The 27533-nt window shown below is 38.0% G+C and overlaps 1 protein-coding gene across 5 annotated transcripts; it reads right to left on the bottom strand.

Moving 5' to 3' along the window:
- Positions 1–225: 225 nt before the first annotated feature.
- immt (inner membrane protein, mitochondrial (mitofilin)) lies at positions 226–26156 on the bottom strand. Of its 5 annotated transcripts, none has more exons than XM_035532036.1 (13): positions 23901–23983; positions 15478–15551; positions 15017–15209; positions 14721–14880; positions 12624–12737; positions 10717–10850; positions 10208–10311; positions 6173–6308; positions 5567–5690; positions 4859–5079; positions 1539–1670; positions 1210–1339; positions 226–1096 (listed from the first exon to the last, which is right to left on the bottom strand). In XM_035532036.1, exons 1-13 carry the CDS (start codon positions 23979–23981, stop codon positions 489–491), a joined length of 2211 nt encoding a protein of 736 aa, XP_035387929.1. In that variant the 5' UTR covers positions 23982–23983; the 3' UTR covers positions 226–488. The 5 variants fall into 5 exon arrangements, 4 of the variants coding, with proteins under 4 accessions (XP_035387929.1, XP_035387928.1, XP_035387931.1 ...); XM_035532035.1 differs by lacking the exon at positions 23901–23983 and adding an exon at positions 18039–18234; XM_035532037.1 differs by lacking the exons at positions 226–1096; positions 1210–1339; positions 23901–23983 and adding exons at positions 2195–2196; positions 18039–18236 and having other exon boundaries at positions 1550–1670.
- Positions 26157–27533: the final 1377 nt, after the last annotated feature.

Here is a 27533-nt window from a genome sequence, read left to right as displayed (position 1 = left end):
TTTCAGTGTTGAATATAAAGTCCCAACAGTTAAATCTAAACTAATGATTTAAACAGCTATGGTCATCTTTAAAAACTTGGAAAAACTTGGCAGGCATGATGCAAACCATCTAACATACAAGTACCATGCCAAGATCTTCACAAGACATGAGCTTTCAAAGTTTAGTGTGATATTCAAAGATATATTGTCATGGAGCATCTATGATTCAAATGAAAGAAATGGGAATATAACTGATCAACATCCGTTTATTGATTTGCAACATCAATGGAGAGCATTACCACATTACGACATGGACTTGATCATTTGTAAGTCTAATAAACCACCAGGATATCTTAAGTATTACTATCTTGAAACAGTGAATAGGCTAGCGTTGGGCAGACAAACATGCTAGTATGCCATTATGTATAAATTAAATAAGAGGAACAGCAGCTTGCTGTTAGTTAGGGGCTGGCGGCAGTCCTCATAATTTACAAATTCATGTGGGGACACTAAGAAGCCTGTGTGGAGCCTATACCTACTGCACTGGCATATGCAGAGAGAAGGCTGACCACCTGTTTAGTTTCCAGTGTAAGACATGCCTCTTTGAGCCAGTCCTGAGCCACGCGTCGAGACTCGCCACGCAGTTGGTTGACAAACTTGGCAGCTAGTTCAAGGTCACCACGTTCCATGCAATAGTTGGCGTATCCAAGCAACTTAAATGTATCAAGAGCTTCAGGGGCCAGCTTGATGGGTGGTGCCTCTTGCTCATTCTCAAGGAGGAGAACAGACTGCAGGTAGGATAGGAAGTACTGGTACAAGCTGTTGTGTGTCTCATCAATTAGTGCCACGCGACGCGCTAGCTGCCGGACATCATGGAAGCGAGCTCGCAAGGAGGCCTCACTGTAGATGCCACGGGTTAGTGACTCCTCAGGAAGAGCTGTAGCTAGAGTCTGGGCAAACTCATTGTCTGGGCAGCTCTTCTTAATGGCATGCACAGCGCCCTTTAAAGGCTCGGTAGGAGAATCAGCAGCTGCAGTCTTTAAAGTGTAGTTCAGAGCCTCAACAGATAACCACAGCTGATGGGCCCTTTGAGCCTCTTCCTCAGCAATTACATGACCTGTGGAGAGCAGCACATTTGGGAATCTATTTAAATCTACAATAATTCTAATAAACATGCACATTAGTCAAAAACTGGCATGAAATGTCATTAAAAGAGGTGTGTTGACTCACTGTCTATGGCTTCCTCCATGCCTTTAAGCCTAGCATAGGCAGTGTTCATGTCCAAGGTAAAAGTATGCAACTGTTCCTGGGCCAAACGGCAGTATTGTGTCTCCTGTTCCATTAGCTTACTATTCAAAGTCTGTAAAAAAAAAGCAATTTTAGACCTGTCGTGGTAACTTTGATTCATTGGTTTTGATCCACATATTTTTAGTTTTTTTGCTGCACCTCACCATTTTCAAACACAAGATTCACATTGCATCTTTGAATTGTTCAACATGTCAGCAATGAATAACAGGCATATATTTGACTGGAGCAGTGTGCAGGCCCTTGCCACTCACCTCCTGCGCCTCCTCCCGTAGCTCCTGTTCTTGCACCTTGAGCAGGTCACGCAGGTGGTCAGTGTGTGCTGCCGCCTGCCTGCGTAGCTGAGTCCTCATCTCCGCCTCCATTACCTCCTGTGCTGCCTGGATCTGAGATAATGAGATGATAAAGGATTACATTTTCAATGGATTAGATTTGGTGCTAACATGCTATTTATTCCATTGATGTGTATTGTTCGAGATTTAACCATTGGGGGGTGATTAAAGTATTTCTATTTTTACAATTTAGGAGGATTTTTTTTTGTTAAATTAGGTGATGACTAATTTCTAAAATTGTCATTTAGTGAGGTACAAATATTTTTAAAAATTACAGCGTTGTAAATATTTTGCAAGAAACCAATAATTCGTTATCCCCAGTGGCAAGTTCATATTTAACATGGAGTGTAGTGAAATATTGAAACTCATCCGATACATTCCCAATTTGTCCTACAGTCACTCAACATCAAAATAAGCACATTATATTGGATTACAGTGGTAGTGTATAGCCAGGAGGACCCTGGCACTCTACATCCACAGAAAGGGCCTAAGAGATTCTAAATGTAATACAAAAGGTGTCAGTTCTAATTTTATCTAACATCTAAACAAATCCAAGCAAATAAATCCTTCAATCCTACTTCTTATTACACTTAATCAATGACAATCCAGAGCAGAGGACAGGCAGCAGACAAAGATGCTAAACCAACTGCTGACTTCACTACGGGATCTCACCCAAGGTACACTATATTGACATTGTGTCTGCCGAGATAAAAAAAATAAAATAAAAAAAATAATAAAAAAGAGTGCTTGCAGACAGAAAGGTTTAAACACGGCATTAGAAATATTAATAATATAAACAGAGATCTGTATTCCTTATGAAGTGATCTGTGTATGCAGTGGAAAACTCTGTAGGCCTCTCCAAAGGCCTCTGCAAACTGGTGCAATTCCAATAAGGCCACTGAGCAAGTGTAAATTGGATTATCTCTGGATCATTCCTGTAGTAGGTATAAAGGATACAACTTTGTCAGCACTTGAGAATGTAGTAAAATGTTTGTTAATGAACTGAAGGCCCCATTGTGAGTTGGATTTCAACTTATATAATGATGAATATTATAGAATGGTGACTTTAAAAGTTTTAAAAGGAGAAGCGATTATATAATCACCCTTAAAAATGTAATTTTTAAAATTTAATTCTTGTGTGCCCCTCAGACATTCTCCAGAGGATGCCTCAAATGCGTGTTAATGCTGACTTGCAGTAAAGAGCAGGACCAGCTATTCCCTTCAACTAATTATTGTGTCTCTGCATCTTTATTTATATTTTAAACAATATTGGCAAATAGAGGGATTTATGAATCATACTATTACCCAAGCTAAGCAGAAATACAGAAAACCAGGAAAAAAAGGTATTATTAGTTGTATTAAAATGTATAAATTAATAACCTAATTAGTATTAGTAAACTCAATGACAACACTGCGAGCACCTTTGTTCTAAAGATTTAAGAAGTTTACAGATTTCTTCTCTAATCTAGTCACATTGGTAGGTATAGCTATTATCTTTGGTGATTTCAACATTTCAACTTTGATAGTGCCCAGGACCCGATGAAACTGGCCTCTTATACCCCAATCAACTGGTTTCACCCAATGTATAGAAGAACCCACACTCTGGTGCCACCTCAGACCATTCCTTCATTTCATCTAAACTACATATTAGCCACAATTTAGTGACCTCTCCTCACTACCACACCAGTCACATAACCATGTCAACCACTGCCCCTAGATTTATTGTAAACCTCACAGATTTATCATCATCTCTGCTTGGGATATCCACAAACCCTACAGAAGTTAATCAAATGACTTCAAATTTACATTTACATTTATGGCATTTAGTTGATGCCTTTATCCAAGCGACTTAAAATGATGACCGAGTAAAACTTGAGCAACTGAGGGTTAAGGACCTTGCTCATGGGCCCAACAGTGGCAACTTGGCAGCAGTGGGGCTTGAACCAGCAACCTACCAATTACAAGTCAAGTACCTTAATCACTGAGCTACCACTGCCCAAAATCAGCATTTTGCTGCACAATAAATGTTGCTCCACTTATGAATATATATTAGTATTAATTAGCATCAGATAGACAATTAGAGACCAAAACAACCATGCCAATAAAAGGTGCTACAAGCCTTTAGTCCTATCCCATAGCCCAAACTAACATCTCTGATCTCATACTCATAAATATTCCACCTGCTTACTAGAATCGCTGCCTTAAATGAATTAAGTAATTCAAGCTTTACCAACTTAAACTCCTCCCTGAACATTGGCTATGTTCCTAAATCATTCAAGTTAACAGTAATCAGACCACTTATCAAAAAAGCTAATCTCCACCCATGTTCGCTGTCAATTTTGTTATTTTCAAGAACCCAGAAAAAGCTGTAGCTCAGCAGCTAAGCTCATACCACAATACCAGAAGTCCTTCAGTCAGGGTTTAGGCCTAATCATGGTACAGAAACAGCACTTACTAAAGTAGTTAATGACCTGTTGTTGGCTTCTGACCAGAGTTATGATCTCAATGCAGCATCTGACACCATAAACCACATTTTACTAGACAGACTCGAATCTGCTGTTGGGATGGTTTAAATCTTATTTAGACAGTCGGTACCAGTTTGTGAACATAAATGGGAGACCTTTCAGTATAAACCAAGGTTAGTTCTGTTGTCCAAAAAAGATCTGTTCTAGGTCTCTGCTTTTTTCTTTATAAATGCTACCTCTAGGTGACATTATAAGTAAGCGCACTGCTAGTTTCCACTGCTATACTGCTGATATTTATTTATATGTCTCAGCCAAAACAAAGGAGGAATATCATCTTAATATTATTGAGGAATGTGTAAAGGACATCAGACACTTGATGTTAAGAAACTCTCTCCCTTAATCCTGACAAAATAGAAGTGCTTCTATCAGACCCACAGGCAGCCAGAAGTAGTCTCCAATTATATAATAGTTCCATGGTCTCCAAACCACACCATCTTTAACAGTTAAAGATCTTGATGCAATCATGAATCCTAGTCTCTCGTTCGAAGCTCATGTAAATATTTCCTTGTTTCCCTATATTGTCACCTCTGCAGTTGCTGGAAAGAATGGTGGTGAATGGTGGTCCAGCTACAATTTAAGAGGGCAGAGGAATATTCATTCAATTAGAGACTTGCTGTGAATCTCAAACAAACTAGTAATGAAAACACTACTGCATACAGTATTGCTATCTAAACATCCCCACCCCAACCAAAAATCATACATAACCGTCAGTCATACTTTTTTCTCCTGCTCGAGTCTCATCTGCTCACGGCTGTGTTCTAGCGCAGTGGCCACTGCCTGCTCCAGGACTCTCTCATGTTCGTGCCGCTGCTGCTCAAGGGCTGTGTCAATGCGGATCTGCTCGCGGACACGCTGCTCAGCCAGCTCGTGGTTCAACTGGTCAATACGTCGATGGGCGTGGGCAATCAGAGAGTTTAGGTCGTCAGCACTGAGCTTCCCTATTGGGGGATCGGGGTGAAGAGATTTATTCCTGACAAGCAAGTTCATGTGAGGTATGGCAGAAAAGAAAGCTTCAGACAGATTTGTTTTGAACATAGGCCCACAAACCAAAGTTAAACCTAGGAAATGTCTTTCAATTGAACCGCTTACAATAAATAAGATTTGGTCAGCATTTTGAAGCCTTCATTCTAGCTCTACTGATATGTTTAAAAGTGAAGATTGCATAACATAAGGCCTCAGTCAAAAGCCAAATGTGATATCAAACCATGAGCAAACCTAGGTAAATTGACCAAAATAAAATCCAAAATGCCAATAGTTAGTAAGCTAATAAATGTTAAACAGAAAGCAGTGCATATAGCTTTATGCTTTTTATTATGCTGAAACTTTATTAGACATTTAACTCATTATAGATGTCAGTATGGTCCTAATCAGTGCGACATGAGCTGCATAACATTGCAAAGCAGGGCAGGTTCTAGGAGAACTTACCCTTCCAGTTGCCCTGCACTTCAGGAGTGATGCTGCTTAGCTCCTTCTGAAACTGAGCCTTGGCCTCATTCACTAGCTCACTGTACTGAGACATGATCTTCGCCTCCATCTGGGCCGCATGCACCTGGCATGGGGACAGAGAAACCATCTTCATGTGTGGTCTATGATTTTTTGTAGCCCCTATGAAGCAGCATGATGCATAAACCTTTAAAAGTGTGTAGAAGTACTTAAATATAAATGAGAGCTAGTAGGAGATACTCAGTGTGAAGTAATTTGGATAACTTATAATATGCTGGTAATATTAGCAACGCTAACTATAACATTACCCCCTCCCTACTATATTCTCTTTTGAAGCCATAAGCAATAACTTCATAACAAAAGGAGTTATAACAAAGGGTATAAAAGCAGATGGTTAGCATTTTCATACCTGGTGAAAATTTAGCATTAATTTATACAGCAAATCAGTTTGAAGCTGCAATTAACACCAATATGTGTCAAGTTACCTGCTCAAGACAGATCAATAACTGAAAAGGAAAGATGGTGGATGTGTGTGCGTGCATGTGTGCGCATTTTAGGCATATTATTGGGTCAGACTGGAATACTTACTTTGTTTACAACTTTATCCAAATCCACAATCATGCTGTGCAAGTTTTCCTCAGCAGCCAAGATCTGGGATCTGGCTGCATCAATCTTGGATTCCTTTGCGATGTTAATTATGTCTTTGAGCTTCTCAAGCTGCTCTCTGATGTCAGACACAGACACATGGACAGAGAGCCATAAGTAAGTAAACGAGACTGGAGATAATGGAGATCAACACAAGCCAAAAAAAAGGTCTCACTGATAGACTAGTAACATCCTAACAGGAATGGCACTGTCTTGTGTAAGACATTTCAAAATGTCCCTTTTGAAAACAGTTCCAAGCAATTGGAAAAGCATTTTAAGCTCTAAACATTAATGTAGGCAGCACCACACTCGGGCTCATCTCTGGAGAACATGCTAAATGTAAATATGGCTACATACTGCGTAACAGCCTTCTGCAAGTCTCTGATAGCAGGTTGTCAAACAGGCATGTTCACTGAAATATTAGGACCAAACCCAGACCACTTTCAGATAGGTTTGATCAGCCAATTTGGTTGTTTTTGAGCACTGAATTTATATTTCTGCTTTAAAAAATGAATTGTTATATTTAAACACTAGTTTCATACAAATATATTTTAGATTTTACAAAATGATCCTGGGCCTTTAAACAAATTCTATCATGGCTAACCATAAAGGTAACATGGCTACAATTCTCTCATATACATATCACTGACACCCATTTGTTTTCATTTGCTACAGATCAAGTATCCCATCAAGTAAGGATCTAGTAAATGTCTAGCTTAGTACATTGAGCCAGTTAGCAGGTGGCTCAAACATGCTTGTCTATGTCTGGGTGGAGCGTCTAAGACGAAGTCTCTGACATCTAGATTGTTTTAACCTGGCCATAATGTCAATATTCTGCCAGTTGCATTCTCACAGGCTATCCTTACTTCCAAGTATATGCATGTCTTTGCATTGTTTGTTACTGGTCCAACGTGAATCAAAATTTTGTTGTCCCAGCTATGTTCTGCCTTAGCAAACATTTGAACATAGAGAGGCAAAATGATCCCTTCAGTACAAGATGTGTGGGGCTGAAGATTTGTGCAGTACATGGTATATTCTCATTAAAAGTAATTCAAATGTTTTGCTTAAAGCAGTTAGTAATAAGAAAGACATTGCCTGTTTGCCGATGGGCTACGGGAAAATCCTTATATTGCAAGCATTTCCAATATTGTGAACAGCTAAGTGTCTCAGACTCATGCGATTTTGTAGGTTGTGTATACATCTGTCAACTACGAAAGATCAAGTTAAGTACCTCACAGTTAAAAGCACAGCTGTAGTTTATGCCAGGAAAGTGAAGATTTAAATTGCATCTGAGCAATTTAACATTGTATTTAGAACCCCCAAACAGTTCATCGTCTCTAAAAAGTGGAAAGAATTGTAATAGACTGATATATACTGTGAACACCTTACTGGGCTGGAAATCTTTCCTGGGGGACTGTCATGTTTCAATTATGAGTCCATTTTCAAGATTGTTTAGTGGAGTATAGACATTCCTTCTTCCAGTATTACCCTTGCAACCCTCAGGTTGTACAGCACCTCATCCTTAGGATAACCAGGTTTTACTATGAACAAACTACCCCCAGAGCCAGTAAGTCTGGGCCAAACCACCATAAACAGGATTCAAGTTTTAAAGAAAGGAAGGTTTAAGACTTGTGCAAAATTTTATTTTTTATGTCTTGTGTAAATCTTATGACCGCCTCTCCTTTTCATCTGACCCTAGGAGTTGTAAAGTTACTATTTGTGGATGTGTGGATAACCATTTCCAGTGCAAGTTTCTAATGCCTGTTAAAACTGTTACAAAAATGCCACTGGATTTTAATCCTCCCTAGACAACATAACTCTCCTTCATTAAAATGGTCCCAAGACCACACTTTATCTAAATTTTCCAAAATAATGTGTGTCAATATAAGTTTTCTTCCATGGATCCATAGTGCCACCCAGTGACTGTCATGAGACAAGCTGTACCCTCAGCTTTTGTGAACCTTCCAGACTTGTTCAAAATATATGTATAAAGTTATCATATGAAGAAGTTTGGTTCGAAATGTACAGCAACAAATAATTGTGTGTAATTAGTGAATAATTAGCTTAGTATAATCAAATTACCATCTGGCTTCCATTTTCTTATAAACCTCTCATTTCTCTTTCATTTCCCTCTCATTATTTCATGTGTCTATGCCAGGAATGTCTCAATTATTAATATTATAAAGTTGTACCCCCATGAGCCTAGTTAATGTGCTCAATTGAACTAGGATGCTAATAATGTATAGTTAGCTTGTGTTATGGGAAGCAGATTTACAACACCTCAGGTATAAAATTATTAAAAGAATTGTAAAACATTATTTAATTTTTTGGAAACACCAGGAAACCTGCCTCGGTTGAAATCGGAACCCATCTAGTCAGAGACTAAAGAAATTAATATTCATGTATTAGATGTCTGTGATTCATGAATTCATGAAGCTGTCCGTCATTCAAAGCAAGACTTGCAACACTCCTGCTAATGCCCCTTTAAAGATTTTGTTAAAACTCAGGTGCAGAAAAAGTAAATAGCTTTTTTCCTGGAAGTTGGGGTTGAAGTAATTTTAGAGAGAAACTTTAAACGGAACGGAAGTTCCATTCATCTGGTGATATTTAGCCCCAATTTAGTGGCATGGTGGTTAGCACGTTTGCCTCTCAGCACTAAGCTCAAGTCCCTATCTGGGTGGAGTTTCCATGTTCTTCCTGTGTCTGCGTGGGTTTCCTCCCAAAATCCAAAAACATGGAGGTTAGGTTGATTGGAAATTCTAAATTGTCCTGTATGAATGCAACCTGTGTTTAAGTATATATTGATATGCATGTGTGCATGTATGTCCAGTGATGGCTGGTGCTCTGTCCTGGTCTTAACCTCCTCCCATCCCCTGCACCCAGTGCAGTCCCCCAGGCAGCTGTGGATTCCGAGAGAGTACGCCGTGCGCAAATTGGCTGCTGCTTCTCATCGATGTGAGTGATTGATTGTAAAAGCTGATATCTGTCTGTAAAGCATCCTTGAGTCTGAGAAAGGTGCTCTATAAATGTAAATAATAATAATAATAATAAAAATAAACAACAACAAAGCACCCAGGTAGCTTACGGAGACAACAGGTTATTTCACAAGTCCTACTAGATCTACACTGTGGTATTGCATGTTCTTGAGTCCCTCACAACCCCTACTGAACGTACACAGGGTCATCGCCGTGCCTTTGAAGCTACCAGCATCATGTGCAAGTCCCCAGAGCCCATAAAGGTATCCAGCATGGTCCATTTCAAGGCACATGTGAACTGTCTCCTGAACTTGGATCTCACCAATCCAAGTAAGGCTTTAACCTCCTCTAGTTGTTCAGCTTTGATGCCAGTTCCTCATCTATGATGATAACATGTTCACAGAATTAGGTTAGGGGAAACCCGTCAATGATTAGCTGTTCAAGAGTGCCAGTTTATCATTTCCAAATTCCACTGCTTTTTCCCTAGGTTCTAAGTTATGGTTATTTTACCTTGTTTGCTATTCTCATTGTATTAATTTTGTGTTATGCTTATCGCATTCCATTTACCTGATTCATGTGTGTTTATCCCTCATTTACTATATTTAATGCCCAACTTACTTAACCAGTGGTATCAGACCCTTGGATATGTATTAAGAGTGAGACTGATTTAATATCAATTAACCTTAATTAATCTTTAATAATTTTTTTCTATAAAAAAGTGTGGAGTTCTGGGAATGAGTATTTTGGCAAAGTTGAAGTATAAATGATTACAAATGCCACCTCCATTACATCATAACAAAATAGGTTTGAGAGTGGTCATTCTGCATGTCAGTCAAGTAAAATCAAATGTGCTTGCATTTATATACTGTTCAGCGCTTGTATGTCATACATGTATGGTTGTATCTTTCACCTGGGTTCAGGAGAAACATATCTCACTGTGTACTGCACACTGTATATGCCCATGATGACAAAGATCTACCGTACTTGAACTGACTAGTCTTACTTGGCTTGATGAAGAGCTTGTCCAGCCTGGTCCACAGCACAGGTCCTTTCACTTAATGCCTCCTCTAGTTCCTTCCACTGAGGAGACATACTATCTAGAGGATCCTAATTACACAAACATGCTTGTATTACAGAATTTAAAAAACCAAATACTTCACTAAGCACTGCATGTCAATGCACCTCAAACTAAGACACTTAAACTGAAGCACCTCAAACTAAAGTTTTTAAATACACAGTATGGTACCAACTGGTACCAATTACATAAAAAACACATGGTATGCTATATTTCCACCATCAAAAGCATCCAGTCTGAAACATGCTACTGAACAGAACCCTTTTAGTTAATATTTTCCAAACAACTACATCAGATCTTATTACATGTGACAAATGTGACAAATTCAGCAGCACTTCAGCAGGAAATGTTTATAATGGTGAAGTAGAAAAGAAAGCAATTGGGAGCAAAGGAAAGAGTAGGGTTCCATTTCAATCATAGCAACAAAGAGGGTTTACCTCTGAGTCCAATGCCTTTCGGAGTCTCTGGGTGTGGGTACCTATGGCAGAGAGCGCTGCCTCCTGGGCACCGATGGCCTGCAAAGAAAGCTTGGCCGAGATCCCCAGAGTCTCCTCAAGTCTGGCTGACAACTCTGGGAGAAAACACATCAGCCAGCCATCAAATCATCTCTCTCCACCTCTCAAAGCACATGTAGCGAAGTCTCTACTTGAAGTCAAACAGTAGTCACATGGTATTCAGTTGTGATGTCACCTTGCAAATGACTGACATGACTATTCAGGGCTACTGTGGAAACCCATAAATAATAGTAATGCATAAATAATAAAATAGCACACATCACAGTATATTTATTGTTACATTTATTTCTGCATATAAAACTATATATAGTCCATCAGACAAGACATTCATCAAGTTCAACATGAGGGTCCTTCCTGAGTTGTATATTCTTTCATGAGTGCTTCCATCAGCTTCTTTTCAGACTACTTAATACAATGTAGTGATTGACTCTACAGAAAGTTGACGACACCATGCACCTCAGCATCCAATGATCCCGCTCTGTCATTTTACATAGCCAACCACTTCGTGGCTGAGTTGCTTCCACTTCCCGTTCCCAATCGCTTCCACTGTGTTATAATACCACTGACAGTTGATAGTGGAATATTTAGTATTGGTGGCATCCAATCACAGTACCACGCTGAAACTCACTGAGAGCAACCCATTCTTTCACAAATGGGTTTGTAGAAGCAATCTGCATGCTTGGTTTTAGGTGCTGGTTTTATACACCTGTAGCAAAGTTATTGGAACACCTGATTATTTACATTTACGGCATTTAGCTGATGCTTTTATCCAAAGTGACTTGCAATCAAGTCTGAATACAACTTGAGCAACTGAAGGTTCAGGGTCTTGCTCAGAGTCCCAACAGTGGCAACTTAGCAGTGGTGGGGCTTGAACTGGCAACCTTCTGATTACTAATCAAGTACTTTAACCAATGTAGTGTACATAAGCTATATCTTCGACAATGATAAGTACAATAAACAAATAAAGTACTAGAGTTTGTTAGTCGACATCATTGTAATAAACAATATCCTACAAGTACTAGTTTCAGTTAGCCAATATAGGAGCAGGGTCAGTGGTCATCAAAATATTCCATGAATAGATGAGTCTTCAGTCTGCATTTGAAGACTGCAAGGAATTCTGCTGTCCAGACAGCAAGTGGAAGTTCATTCCACAGGATCCAGGACAGAGAATAGTCTCGATGCTCGTCTTCCATGAGACTTGAAGCATGGTATTTTGAGCAGAGTCATACTTGAGGTTCGAAGTATTCGAGGTACGGACCATTGACCTCATGTATGGAGGGGCTGGTCCATTTTTGGCTTTGTAGGCAAGCATCAAGGTTTTAAATCAGATGTGTGCAGCTACTGGAAGTCAATGAAGGGAGCACAGCAGTGGAGTGACACGTGATCTTTGGAAGACTGAACACCAGTCATGCTGCTGCATTCTGGACAAGTTGTAGAGATCTGATGGCTCTTAAAGGAAGGCCATGAAGTAGGGAGTTGTAGTAGTCTAGCTTTGAGATCACAAGAGACAAGCACCTGGTTAGCTTCCTGCAAGAGAATGAGCCGAATCCTTCGTATGTTACAAAGGAGAAATCTGCAAGACTGGGTTAGATTTGAAACATGAGTTGAGAGACAACTGGTTGTCCAAAGTTAAGCCCATGCTACAAGAAGCTTCAGATGGTGGTACCAGGGAGTTCTCAAAGAAAACTACTTAGTTGAACAGTTCGTTTGGTAATCACATGGTATGCTAAAGTACCTCAATTTAAAAAATTAATTAATTAATTAAAAAAAATAAATAACTGTTATACAGGTGTATGTGATGTTTCAACAAAGGCCTTTCAGACCCTTACCAGCCAGCGTATCCTGTTCAGCCTGGTCCTGCAGCACTAAGCGAGCAGCAACTTCCTCCACAGGCCGCTCTTTCATGGCAGGCTCGTTAGGGGCACACTCGTGACATTGTTCAGCTGCACACACAGAACATTCATAGTAACTGTCACCATTATAAACACGTTCACTGTTTTGCTCTGAACATTGTTCATCACCCCCACTTAGGCTTGAAACACACCCACCAAAGTACAATGCAACTAAGCAGACCAGAACATTTCAGGCCATAAAACAACGGTTCGAATTAGTCATTGTGACTTTGTGATAGGTTAGTTCGTTTAAACTATTTTAAAATAAGTGCATGGCATGTAAAAAATAGTGTGTTAGTAATAAGTCAACAGCCAGGACACAAGAAATTCAAAAGATTCAATGCAGGATGAAACAAATTGCAAACACATGTAGAGGGGGGTAATTGTTGGGGTGGTGTGGCTGATCAACAGATCCCTTAGGCCTGTAGCCATGTGCCAAATTGGCTGAGCCAGTTTGCTGGTCCTGGAAGCCACTGTGCTCCAGCCAGCAGTCACCCCGGTGCAGTTCTGACCTGCCGTTGTCTCAACAAGAACTGGAAGAGGAGGGGCCTGGGACTGAACAACAGGCTGAGTTATGACTGGGTTGTGGCAGCTGCCTGGGGTAGGCATTGACTGCACCTCGCTGATGGCCAAAATTAAATTGGCTGCCTCAGCCAAGGTTTCTGCAACAACAGTGAGAGTTGCATCAGGATGGCTGGGTTGAGTATAATGTGAACAATGGCACAATGGTAATCAGCCAGTAACGTATGGTTATTGTAATATAATCTTCAAGTTGTGATGTTTGCTTCTATTATTTGACAGGTGTCCATTGTTTCATTATTCTTTGCATTACTTGTTCCTTCATATAAATTATTCATCCTGATCAATTAACTAGTATGTTGCTTACACCTCATGTTTATTGTAAACATTGTTATCCACTCCTAATTGGTGTTTACTAGAAATCTTATATGAAGCAATGATATATATATATATATATATATATATATATATATATATATATATATATATATATATATGTCTGTAGTTTGTAACTTCTAGAAATTAGGAAAATAATTAAATATCCAGTGGCTTCACCCAACCTAGGTTGAGATACTATGTTTACAAACTTCATTTGAAGCTCATGAGACAGAAATTTGTAGTAAATGTATGATTTTCTTTTGTTCATGGTGGCTCTTACTAATGTCCTACAGGAATTCTCTCTCAAGAACCTCCTGCTAAGCGGTAAGATCAGACTCAAATTCCATGTTGCCATATTTTATTTTTTATATTTTCTTTGCTTTGTTGGTTCTGCTTAATTTCTTATATTTTAGTTCACGTTCACCAGAATTTACTCATCATGGCTGACATCAAGCCAGATCTCCTTGCTTTGCTGATTATGACTGAAGTTTCATTGTATGGCCGGCTATAAACCATTCCACAATCATCATCAACAGCAAGGACCAGACATGACCAATGATACCCAAATCTACTACTTCTGAAAGGCCTACCTAGAAAGGCCCTGGACTCTAACCAGGCCAGCTCCTAGCTAGCAATGCAACGAAAAACAGACATGCACTCTCAGTGCCATCCAGGTTGTTTCAATGGAAAATGGACTCTGTCACAGTGCCACCCAGACAGTTTGAAATGGTCAAGCCCAACGAGGTGTGAGAACAGACATTTCCCTTTTTCATGTTACCAGTTGGTGGTAACAGGAATGCTGCTGTTTATACACATCAAAATGACTAACTCACTAACTCTTTTCTCCCCTTTGCAATCCTATCAATGGCTAGAAAAAGGCATGGCTGATGGACAGGACTGAGGCACTTATGACAGTACAAGATCAAATACTAAGCACCAATGTTGATCAAAGCCAGTGTGCAATGAATGTTACAATTTAAACATCTGCCATTTTCACTTGAAACCATACAATTAAGAATCAAAGTAAATGAATCAAAACAAAGCCAAGTGAAAAAGAGCAGTGGGATTTAGAAGGCCTGGCTCTATACACAGATCTGTCTCTCACATAATACTGTATACCCCCTCACATATGCTCACCCTCTACAGTCTGCAGTGGCTGAATTGGCGTCTCCTCTACAGCAGGTGTGGTCTCCACAGGTGCTGACTCCACCTGCTTTTCTTTTGCCTTGCCTTCAGTTTTGGCTTGCTTGGAGTCCTTTATGGCTTCAGTCAATGAGGATATCTGCAGTGTTTCAATCTTTGCCCAACACAAAAACACAAGCAGGCAGGCATACAGATATGCACACGTTATTTGAGAACAATCTATAGCAACCTCTACTTCAAAGACAGATGTAATGTATGAGACACATGATACAGATTAGACAAACTGTTACCGGTTTCTTTTGCAAAGGGACAAACGGTGGTGTAGGGGGCCCAAGTATCATGTAAAACAGCTGTTCAGAGTAGGGAATGCTCTTCTCAATATTTGCCCTGAATTTGGGATCCCATTTGGCATAGATGATTGTACAACCCAGTCCTCCACTCACTGTCAGAAGGCTGGCAGCCATAATTTTACCTGCAGCAGATCTGCAATTAAAAATATCAATTTTCATCAGAAAATTAATAAAAATGTAAAATGTAAAATGAATTTAAAATACAATATACACTACCAAACAAGATGACACCAGCGCTTTCTTACAAAACATGCCAAGATTAACATGAGACAGGAAACAAACTCATTCATTTAAACAAAGGCTACATAAATTTATACACCCAGTTAAACTGGGTGTATAAGCATAATATTCTGATTATGGAATTGAGTATGCTTTTTGGGATAGCATTTAGGCATTCTTACCCTGAGTTTCTAGCTGAGGTGTACTGATGGCAATGCTTCAGTGAATGGACTGCAACTCTTTCAGACAAGCATTTCTGTGGATGTAAAAGTGAGACACTTATCTCTGAAATGACAGCATCTCATATTATTAACAATTAACATAACTAATGATGATCACAGATGATCCCTAAAGCAAACATTAGCAGGATTAGGCAGAACAAAGTGTCTAAATTGAAGCCACAGTGTCCCATCAGTCCCAATGTTTCTTTTACTAACTCTGGCCATTAATTTAGCAATAAAATCTGTGAGAATGAGAGATTTAAAATTGTAAACAGGATAAGATCACCTAGTACAGTTCTTAATTGTCTCCCTACCATGCGTTCATCCTTAAAACCTTGTTCCTTTTGGGTTAGGGCTGAAACAATTCCTTGAGATACTCAAGTAACACGATTCCTAAAAATCATTGATACAAATTCTCTGCATCCAAACGTTGTTTTCATCCACGACTATATCCATGAGATTCCAACACCCCATTGTGATTGCAAAAAATATTTGCAAAAACATACATCAAGCCAAAAACCAGATACGGTTGCTGAATATTAGGCTCACTAACAACAAAAATATGACAGCATACCAAAACAATACTAAAGTGAGGTGATACTGTATTACTTCTATCACAGAAGGGTGAGATGAAGAAGCCAAAAGTGACTTTTCAAAGCATTTTTGCATATTTTCTTGAAATCATTAGCAAACCACAAAAAGGCTGTGAATAAGCTCCCAGAATCCAGCAACTGTTGAGTTGGTTCTAGTGAAGACAATAGACCAATATGTTTACTTAAAAACAGACATCAAACCTTGCCAGAGTCCAAAGAGTCCACAGTGCTTGTGCATGACTCGGGAAGTCATGCAGTCATCCCACTGCTACTTAACAGAAGGTTAGCTGGCAAAGTAGCTAGTTTGGTAAATAAGTGAGATTGTTGAATTGTACTGGAGCCGTTTCTAATCATGTTTATTGATATTATTGATATGTACGACAAAGGCTGAAGGTAGCCACCCTTACCCCAGGACTTGAACACAAGGCTGACAGGAGGTAAACATGAGCTCTGACCACTAGACCAAAGAGCCAGCTCCCTGGCCCAGCACCCATGTAACCTGGGCCAGTGACGACAGTCTCCGTCACAGCACCGGTCACCTCCAGGGAGTGTCCATATGGATATATAATGGATACCTTATTTTATAATAAACTGATTTTTTTTTTTTATTGACTGTTTTTGAAAAATGTTTATTTAAAATCCAGACTGTGATAACATTTAAATACATTAAATCAGGATGAATTGACAGTGTGTCCAATTTAAGCAGCAAAACATTGATTTTCTTTTCTATATAAAATAAATACATGCAATTAGTACAGAACTAGTTTGAGACTCATGTCCATTAAATAAAATTCTCTCAAAACACTTCAATAATTTGTGAAACACTACAAAAAATAGGAATTCAGACACTGGATATGTCCTTGATGCAAGCAATATTAAGATGGCTCAGTTACATATGCTACTTCATGTACCATAATTATTATTACTATTCTTATGTTTTAACAGAGTTACACTTGCCTGGATGAAAACACAAGTTTGTTAAGTTTTGGCAAAATAACATCCACAAAGTCTTTGCATGTCCAAGTGTGTGTGTGTGTGTGTGTGTATATATATATATATATATATATATATATATATATATATATATATATATATATATATTATATATATATATAAATTCAATCTATCAATTAGTGATGAGTGAGAAACATGCTTTAAGTAGGATTACACTGGGAGTCAAATGCAACCAGTCTATCACTCATTAAGGTTGGAGAGTTTAAAATTATTTTACATTTCAAAAATGGACATGAAAACGTGCATGGACAACTTAATTTTTTCTGGCAAGGTCATGTCCTCTTGATAAAAAAAAATACAAAAGAACATTTTCTATTACAGATGCCTTCTTCGGCGTGAGTTTAGATACTCGAAAAGAGACCGACAATACAATAAATTTAGAGCAGCTAACTCCCCACAACAGTTCTTTAGTAACTTATTCACATGAGTGGATGACGGAAAACATGAACACGCATTTCCAGTCTCCCTGTTTGTCTTATTGGCTGCAGTGGAGATGTGTCTTTCCCTTAATGTTAGGTCACCCGTCATTCAACATGGGATCTCTCCAGACTTAGTATGGCGTTTATAGTGTACGAAAATGTTTACGTACGTAAAGTTTCACAAATACATCTTTAGACATGCCAAATAGCACACAACAGCAACACAAATAGCATAACTATTTATTAAAAGCTTATATAATTGTACTGGGTCGCACAGAGCACACGTATGTCCAAGGGCATTTAGAACTACGCGCAAGACACTGCAGGCCCGTTCTTGTCTAAATTGCTTGCTAGCAAGCTATCAAATTAGCCAGCTTAGCTTTCCAGTTAGCCAGCAAATGAAAAGTCACGGAACAAACTTAGCTAGCTAGCAAGTTAATTAGCTATCTTAGCTAACTGGATAAGCAGCGATTTAATACATACCGAATAAACTTACCCGCACTGTAGCATTCGCACCTTTGCAACAGACACGTAACATTGTTACTGTTCTTCCTTTGATATCTTAGTTTCAGGCCCAATGTTTACCTCCCACTTCAGTTAAACATTATAAAAGTTACCAGCCTTCGTAACAGTTTAGCCCATGCACTGTAGCACCTATCCTTTTTTTCAGGCAGTCGTGGAAATCCTGCGCGTGCGTTCTAGACACACGGAACTAAGGAAAACACGTCACTGACCCCGCGTTTTTTCTCTGGCCACGTTTTGGTTCTCACTAGTTCTGCATTTAGTGGCTCAGTATAAAAAATTCAAGCACTGGATACGTTTTTCACACAAGGAACATTAGGATGACTCAGTTACATGCGATAAATGTGGATTGCTATTTTATATTTTGAAATAACGTAATGTCATTCGGCAATCTGACAATCTGGACGCTAGATATTATCCGCAACCAACAGGGCTGCCATAATCAGTAAAATTCACTTAAAAGGGGAAGTTCACCTTTTTCACGCCTGGTGCCACAAGGGGGTATCGCCCACTCACTTTTGTACCTAGGTAATTTTTATTCAATTACAATATTTAAAACTATGAGCATGCATTTAAATGTTAAAAATATTAGTAGCTTTGAAGTTTGGAGCAGTTTGAGGATTGAAAATGTAAAGTGTTACATTTATATGACCTGTCCTCGAAAATATTACAATAATATTAATTAATTTCATTAATGATTGTAGAGCAATAGGAAACATCTTGGGCAAAGATACTAATGAGCACTAGAAGCAAAAGAAGCCATTCGTCTTTGTAACTTGATTTTTCAGGGAAAACCTCAAACAATCAATAGAATTAAAAGCTGCTATGAAAACTTTGAAACAGGAATTCAAGTTACATATTTTTGTTTCATGAATATAATATTTACACAGTATAAAGAATAAATCAATTATATATCTAATTTTTAGGGATATACATTTTTATGAAAATGTTGTAAGACAGTTGACATATCTAAAAACAAATTTATTTTAAGCTTTGTATTTAGAAATTGAACCATCTCCTGCCAGATCAAAGATAAAATGGAACATTTTAAAGAGGTGCTGAAAAGGTGCCCTTTCTGTATTAGAAAATGAACAGCTATAGTCTATCTGCTTCTCCAAAGTAACTTTAGCAGAATACACTTTATGTATATTTAAAAATTCTTCATAAATAGAACATTTATTTCAGAACATGCCATCTTCTCATATTAAGTCAGGAAACATTTACATCCACATATATTACACAAACAAAGAGAAACTCTTCTTCAGATACTGATACTAAAATTATTCTTTATCTGAAAGTTGGATTTGACATAAAGATCATCACTTACATGCCATAAATGTAGCAGATGCTTTTGTCCAAAACGACTTACAATTGTGACCAAGTACAATTCAGCAACTGAGGGTTAAGGGTCTTGCTCAAGGGCCCAAGAGTGGAAGCTTGGTGATGGTTGGGCTTGAATCGGCAACATTCTGATTACTAGTAGAAAGGTAGCTAGAAACTAGTGCTTAAAAAGAGATCTATTCTGGTGAGTAATATATATTTTTGTAGCACTTGTTTATGGAACCTAGACAGCATAAGAGGTCATTTGTTTAAATTAAATATCAAATTAAATTTTATACATCCAAGTTGTTAAATAAATAAATAAATTTGGGAAAATATTCCATAGTGAAGAGCTAGTTTTAGTTTTTCAACCAGTTGATCTTAAAAATGTTTGTAGTGAAGCAATCCAGTATATTTAAAGTAACATATTCCTAAAGATTAGATATAATATTCTTATTTAAATAATGGAGCAATTTCTTACAAAATATGTAACAATATATTTTACTGGTATATTGTACTAGTATTTATATGCCTGAGAGTTCACATTTGTTATGGTTTATTTTCAGACTAGACTCTAGGTGGAGGAAAAAAAAAAAAGGAAAAAAAAACAAACAAAAAAAAACCATCCACAGCCTTAAGTGCCTTTCTAATCTCCATAATTTTTAAGAAATGTCACAATGTCATCAGCTAATTGACTAATTTTCAGCTCTTCGCCAAAAATGTCTTGCCACAGTAGAAATTGTGTCAAGACACCCACCAATAGCGCTTCCTTCACTCACGTCTCCTGATGTTACCTGCTAACTCGATATGTCTATGGACTACGAAAGGAACTGTAATTCCCAGGAGCCAATGGAAGGTCATATCACACCCCCATCATTGCCTTTACCCAATCAGAAGACACTTCCTGGATCCATGTAATTGGACAGAACACCCCCACCCCGATGGCTAAATATAGTCAAAGACGCTAGAATACCAAATGGTGTTGTGCTATTCTTTCCTAGCAGCCTTAAGACTAGTAGTTTACCGTTTACATAAGGCTTTAGAACATCTAAAAAAAACAATACCAAAGCCATGTGAACTGATTATTCACTTCTCACCAGCCTGGGATGTGCTAATCTCTGCTATCAGCCTTTGAGTCTACTGCAGTATACATGAGCCTTACAGGTGTCTAACGCAACTAATTTTTTAAAAAAGCAATGTGAACCAGCCATATATTTCTAATTGAGCTATAAGATTCTAGTACTATCAGAGCCATTTGCATTAGCTATAGACTGCTCAACGTTAAAATTACTATAAAATAATCATTTTAAGGCTGTAGTTAAACATACTTTAAAACTACAAAGTTGCAAGTTTGGAAGCAATATCAAACTTAAAATAAAGAAAAGAAAGAACCGCATGTCCAGTAGCTACCGAACTAGGGAGCTGTTCGAGACATACCCTTAGATTGAACAATATTCACTGTTAAACTTCAAGATTTCAAGACTGCAAGATTTTCCATTTCACCTTTTAAAATAATTGACCGTTTTCTCTTCCTTAATGCTGCTCGTCTATTAACCTACCTGCTGATATTTCAGTACTGATCTAATTTGGTTTTTCTCCCCCCACCCCCATTGCAATCCCACTTAATCATCTTGCTCTTTTATTACAAACAACGTGAACAAGGGTGACATCTTTAACCCAAAAAATCAGGTTTTAAACATTCCATGGACACTGCCCGAAACTGATGTGAGCGAAAAAACAAAATGAAAATAAATATTTTAATGAACTGACCATCATAACAGAGAAAAGCTCTTAACAAAGTTTCAAATTCATACCAACAGCTGGAGTAAGTAAGTAGGAGATGCTCACTTATAGAATACAATTCAAACTGTCTAAACAAGTGTCATAAATTAAAAAAAAAGATATAAAAAAATGATTTATATCTATCTATATCTCTATCTATATTATCTATATCTATATCTCTATCTATATTATCTATATCTATATATCTATATCAATCCTAAAATTTCCCACTTTCATTCCCAAATCTTGCAGCCAGATGACTGCTCTTGAACCAATGATTAATAGTGGTCAATCTCAAATGACTGGCCAAAGTGGCTGTGTTTATATATTACAAAAACAAAATTACGCCACATTTCAAATACCATACAACTTAAAGTCATTGGAATCAAAATGACACACTAAATAGATTTGTTTTTTTTTTTAATGAAGAACTCTACTGCACATATTTACATTCTTAAGTCATGTCATTGTTCTAGGACATTTCTAGAGTTCCATTTCAGTCAAGGTGGGTTGACTAATGTGCCATTACTCTTAGTTCAACCACTGTTGGCAGTTTCTTTGCAGTTTCACTTTACTGCAAACACAAGCCAACTCTGTCACAAATCTCACACGTTTTATTACCTTTTTTTTTTTTATTGCAAGGCTATTTAAGGGCTTCCTGACAGTACTTTTTTCTTTTGTGTTGTCTTACAAAACATACAGAGTCTACACACTTGTAAGGATCGGTTAAGCAGGAATGGTTAGTGAGATTACCCATATACAATATCTGCAAAGGACAAAATTTTGAAGGTTCATATCTCTTCCCTTGTTTACATTGGAATGGACTCCTACTTGTAGCTGTACTCAAGTTGTAACCTTGATATTAATGGAGTATTCAAATAACCAAATCATGCAAACACTGAATCATTCTTTTTTTTTTAAGCACACTGCTTACTTTGTTTGATCCAAGAGTACATGCTTACTTGTTTTGGTCCATAACCTCTCTGTTTACTAGCTACTGAACTGAAAAAAGAACTCTGCACACAAGAGCAACATTTAAGGATTTAATTACCAATAGTCCAAGTTGGGTAAAATATTAATTGGGTAATGTATGCCTGGCTTAAGGAACTCAATTTAATACTGTAATTTAACATATTTATAAATTGACAACATATGTATATGGAGCTCTGATGGTAAAATTCCACACCAGATTTACTTCATGTAAATTTGTAAGACTTCTTAAAAACTATAATGCCATTGCCTTGCCTGTATGATAGTCAAATGAATAAGAATGGCTCGACATTGCCATGTCACAGGTATTAAATCAATTTTAGAATACATTTTAAAAGTACGAGTTATCTTATTCCAATTTAAATATTTTTCAGAAGAGTGCAGATTTAATCATCTTCAGAAAAATTAAGCTCACAAGTCTTCCAGGTAGAGATTACTTGGTTACGGACTACAAAAGGTCAGATTTATATTTTAGCTAATAGTAATATTTTGTCCATGCTTAGCATTTATATGTTCAAAAAAGACCCATTCACTGTAATGAGTATGCATGTTCAAATCACTAAAAATAAGAACTGGAACAAAACAAGTATCTATGGGTCTACAAACTAACAGTGGACACATCAAGTATTTTATAAGTTTAGTGCCATAAGCAGGCCTTCAACAAATCACATAGGCAATTCTGGTTCAGGTGGATAATCTACATAATGTTGTCTGGCAGGCCTCTTTTTATAAGACGGCCACCGACACACTGGGCAGCAGTGTCTCCCACTTGTTAGCCAAACCACAATGCACTGCTGATGAAAAACATGACCACATGGCAGTCCCATGACAAGACATTTAGTTTCAAAGCTCTCCAAACATACAACGCATTCTGTGCAATGAAGCATACTGCAGGGCCAATCATTGTCCTGTTCCTCTCCACAAGACCAGGATTCTTTTGACTTATTTCTAGACAAACACCCCATGTTATGTGTACTCTCTGACCTGTAGTGAAATTCTTGTTGGAGACTACCTGAGTCATCATTTAATATGTGCAGCAACTTGTTTGGTGGATCATTCTGGCACTTTAAGACAGTATACTTTGACTGTGTGCATTTAAATTTCCAGGTGGGCAGGTTTTTAATGTAGTCGATGGGAACAAGTGGGCGTAGCCAAAGGTCTGGGAATGCCAACCTGTCTAGAAGAAAATTAGAATCATCATCCCAGTCTGACTCATTGGGAAAGTTTTGAAGAGAAGCAATAGGATGTACCAAATAGCTAGTATACCAATCCCAAAGACTAGATAGCCACTCCAGGTTGTTTGCATTTTGGTCTTCGTTGCTACATCTCCTTTTCTTCTCAAAGTAGTCTATAAGTAGGCCATGGGCTAGGTATGTGCTCAAGAAAAGAGCTGGATGTGAAGAATAGAAGGTCCAATCAGCCCTGACCCAAGAGGCAATGGTGGTGGTATCAGCAAAGCGCAGCAGTTTAAGACTATATTTATAAAAGTTATCCAAATATGGCAGCTGAAGGAATCCAAGGATAGGAAGCCAAGAAATTATCAGTAAGGAATTATAGGTCCCCAGTGTGCTGATCAAAACCACAAAGCGTTTAATGGTGGCTCCTTGTGTTATAAAAAGGTCCATCCAGGCCATTAAGTTGACCATTACCAAGCTTAGAACAAACAAGTCATTTACTTCTGGCTGGATAGATCGAAGGAACATGTCCATGGCATGCAAGGAAATGTATTCCCCAGTGCTGTTACCATATCTGTAGATGCCTTCTGGTGTTTTGAGGATATATGAGGGCATCTGTTGCACTCCAATCTCCTCCAAGCAGGTGGCATTGTCCCAGTTCCGAACATCAACAAAGATGAACTCTATGCGCCCTGTAAATTTGATGCTGAGGGCAGAAAAAAAGGCAGGGGGCTGGAGCAATTTGGCAAACAAGAACATCTTTACAGGCTGCTTTTCACCCTTATACCAGTCATTCATCAAGTGTTGTGAGACACAGATGGTTCTTATACGGGAGGCGACATGTGCAGTCATCCATTTGAAGATGTGTTCAGTCTCAATGTGTTTGCCATTATACTCTTTCAGCATGACCTTTCCTTTAGAAGCATAAGTCTGGGGCACCGACATAATGAGAGTGGATCTCATCCAGCCACGTTTATGGCAATACCTGATTGGTTGTAGAAACAAAATATTCACAAAAACATCAATGGGAAGATAAATATATTACAAAACGTTTGTGAACCAATTTAAAGGAGTAAAGTCATTTTAAGCACAAAAAGTATTAAAGTTTTTATAACAGTGCTTGTTTTTTTTGTTTTTTTTTTCTAAAAGTGCAGCTCACATGAGATGAAAAATCAAATTTCTTTGTAGTCCTCAATGTACCAGATTATGGAGCAGGTCCCCCATATGGAGGCAACCATGTTTAAAATAAATTTAGTTTACAGAATCTGAAACATCCAAGATATGAGGTGTCAATATTATGGCTGTTTCAGAGAGTGAAAAAGAATAATTGGAAAAATGACTTATTGCTCCTTTAAGCATGAACAACCAGTTGCAAAGTTTGTCTGCTATATGCTCTTAGAGTGCAACTGCTTACCCTGAGTCATTTGAACAATTGAACGTGCCAGTGCGAATGCCAAACTCAGAAACTTTCTGCACCATCTTGCCCCAGTCGGATGTGCTCAACAGTGGATTTCTGTCTTGGGCTATTACCTACACAAATAATAATTTATTAATCTTCAAGTTAAAAATAGAATGCAAATATACTGGTAAATTGCTCATTAGTGATTGTGTCCAGAAGTCAAATCTGATATCCACAATTGCAAAGTTGCCTAGGAAAAATTTACTGTATTAAAATAACCCTGAAAACCATATGTAATGAACATACACAGTAAAGCAAAGAATAGCTCATTTTAAACTAATTTCTTAAGACAAAGCAGGATATCTACCTGGATCAACCAGATCCCATCCTTAGTGTCTTCCACTAACTCATAAAAGTGCATCTCCCCACTGAAAGTAGTGCTGGAATCAGATCCCATTTTCTCTTTTTCATTTTTTAAAGCAGAATAGAGTTCCCCTTGCATCAGATCTCCTGCATAAAGAAAACTAATAATTTTACAGATAACTCTAAACTGCAATGAAACATACAACTTGCATGCAGGTTTTTAATAGTCTTGAAATTTTAAATTACTGCAAATATAGTTTTGTTTGTTTGTTTGGTTGGTTGTTTTTGTTTTTTAAAACCTACCCGAATTCTCGACAAGTTCGCTGACATCACGTTTGTCAGCGAGGCCCGAGTATCCCAAACCACGACACTCAAGAATTGTCTTCAACTTTTTAAAACTCAGTGTTACCGGATCCACAAGTTGTGTTGCGAACATTCCAGTCTCATACCACACAATTGCTTCAAAAAATCGAGCCAAAACGAATAAAACAAAAAGGTAAAGGAGCAAAAAAAAAAGTTTTAACCACATTTTACTCAAGTGGATCCTTAAAGATTCATTGATAACTATATCCTGTCTTTATGAAGGATTCCGCCGTCATTGGAGTCCAATAGCTTCTGCTAAACTTAAATGACCTGACAACGAGCAAGAGACTCTTCGGCTATTCTGATGCCAAGCAACCACTAACGTGCGGTGTAGACAAATTCCTTGAACTGAGGCCCAGTAAGCCTATCTCTCACGTCAACCTATTCACCATTTCCACTACCAGACATAATATTTGGTAGACGTTACAAACATCTAGGCTGTTACGACACTACTTAGCTAACTAGCTAGCTAGCATTAGCATAGCAGGCCAGTTTTATGGCAGCGCTGCAAAGTGTGAAACACGACGAAGGCAGCCGAAATTTTCACCTGTCTTTCGCTCTATGCCAAGTTCTTTCCAAAAGGAATTACATAAATAAAGAAGAACAATACCAGATGGAAACAAAACGAGACTAGATAGAGATGATCTATGTTTTGTATTATTTCCACCGTCACGGCATTGCTGCTTGCTCGTGTTGTTGATCAGCTGGTATACATAACAAAATCACGTCAAGGAAATACTTCCCCTTCCGCCTTAGCATCCCAAATTAAGAGCCTTTGACCGGTTACTAAACCGATTTAAGAAGAATTTATATACTGTGCGCAGCTATACTATAAACACACCAATTTCAATAACATTGCTATACACATAAAAAAAAGTTATATTTGAACCTGCTTTCATATGTTATCCATGGCCTTTTTTTATTAATATTATTGTTACAATAGGTATTTGGCTGCCTTTGTAATCCCATTACGACAGAAACATCTTGCATTATAGTGTCACGTTATTTTATAACCCTCTTCTTGAATAATGCAGATCTCGTGTTTTGCATGAGGATTACTAATTTACTTAACTGTAGGGCTACCATCCCTCAACTTCAACTCCACCCTTAATCTAGCATGTTTGAGCTATATAACAAAAGCTAAATATTTGAGTAAATGTGTTATTCTAAACTCTCCAGAGTGGTAGAACAGGAGTGGTAGAACAGGATTGGACACACCTTTTTTAATGTTACCAATGGACCTGCTTTAATGAGTTTGATCTGTACACTTATGTGCTATACATTACTGTCAGTGCTGCTATTTGCTTTTTCAAATTTGACATTAAGGGCAATTCTCACTCGTCACTTTTTATGGAACTGTATACAGATTACTATAATTACAGTAACTGCACACGTGCTTAATTATTATTTATTCCTATTCTATTATAGAATCTGCACTGCTGCTACTTGGAATGCCAATAGTCCTGTCTGTCACACTACCATAGTAATATTTGCTCCTGCCATGCACATTTGTCATTGCCCAAAACTATTCCTTAATTTTGGCTAGATCCTTCATTCTCATATTCTCATATTTGGAGCGCCTGAGTTCTGAAACTTACTTATGTGGCTCCAGCACCTATGGTGGTGTTTTATTCTTAATAAAATAAGGTAATGTTATTGTTTTATTACATTATATTTATTTATGTGTAATATCCTTTACAAAAACATAACCGCCTGCTTTTCTCTGGTAACTACAATTCTAGCGTAATCGGATCATCAGTGATGTTTTGTGCGTTCACGCATCAGGAGGGTTTGCGAGGTTTGGAAATGGTTTTAACTGTTAAAAAAACAACTGACTTTGTTGTCTTTTCTTATATTAGTAACCAAAAATGAGCTGAACATGTATCTTAATACACAGTAAATCTTCAGTTGACATCTCCAGTCCTATCAGATTTTATGGTTGCACCTCTTCATCATACTTCAGTCATCACACTAACGCTAGGTCTATTTTGAACGCTACTGTATTAGGTGGAGCGCTTGGAGCACAGTTGCGTCTACATAAGGTATGCATTGACGTCACATATCCATCGGAATACGC

This window comes from Electrophorus electricus, chromosome 12 (assembly GCF_013358815.1).
Source record: "Electrophorus electricus isolate fEleEle1 chromosome 12, fEleEle1.pri, whole genome shotgun sequence".
In the NCBI taxonomy this organism is placed as follows: domain Eukaryota; kingdom Metazoa; phylum Chordata; class Actinopteri; order Gymnotiformes; family Gymnotidae; genus Electrophorus; species Electrophorus electricus.
The sequence above is the reverse complement of the archived record's forward strand: the minus strand, read 5'-3'. Positions and strand labels throughout refer to the sequence as shown.

Bases quoted from the DNA above. Each gene is read 5' to 3' on its own strand.
- immt (XM_035532036.1), bottom strand. From the start codon at position 23,981: ATGCCACCTGCTTGGAGGAGATTGGAGTGCAACAGATGCCCTCATATA. The intron at 10,312-10,716 runs GTAAACCCTCTT...TTGTGTAATTAG, and splicing joins GAAAGGCATTGGACTCAGAG to GATCCTCTAGATAGTATGTC. The intron at 6,309-10,207 runs GTAAGACTAGTC...GTCTGACATCAG, and splicing joins CAAGCTCTTCATCAAGCCAA to AGAGCAGCTTGAGAAGCTCA.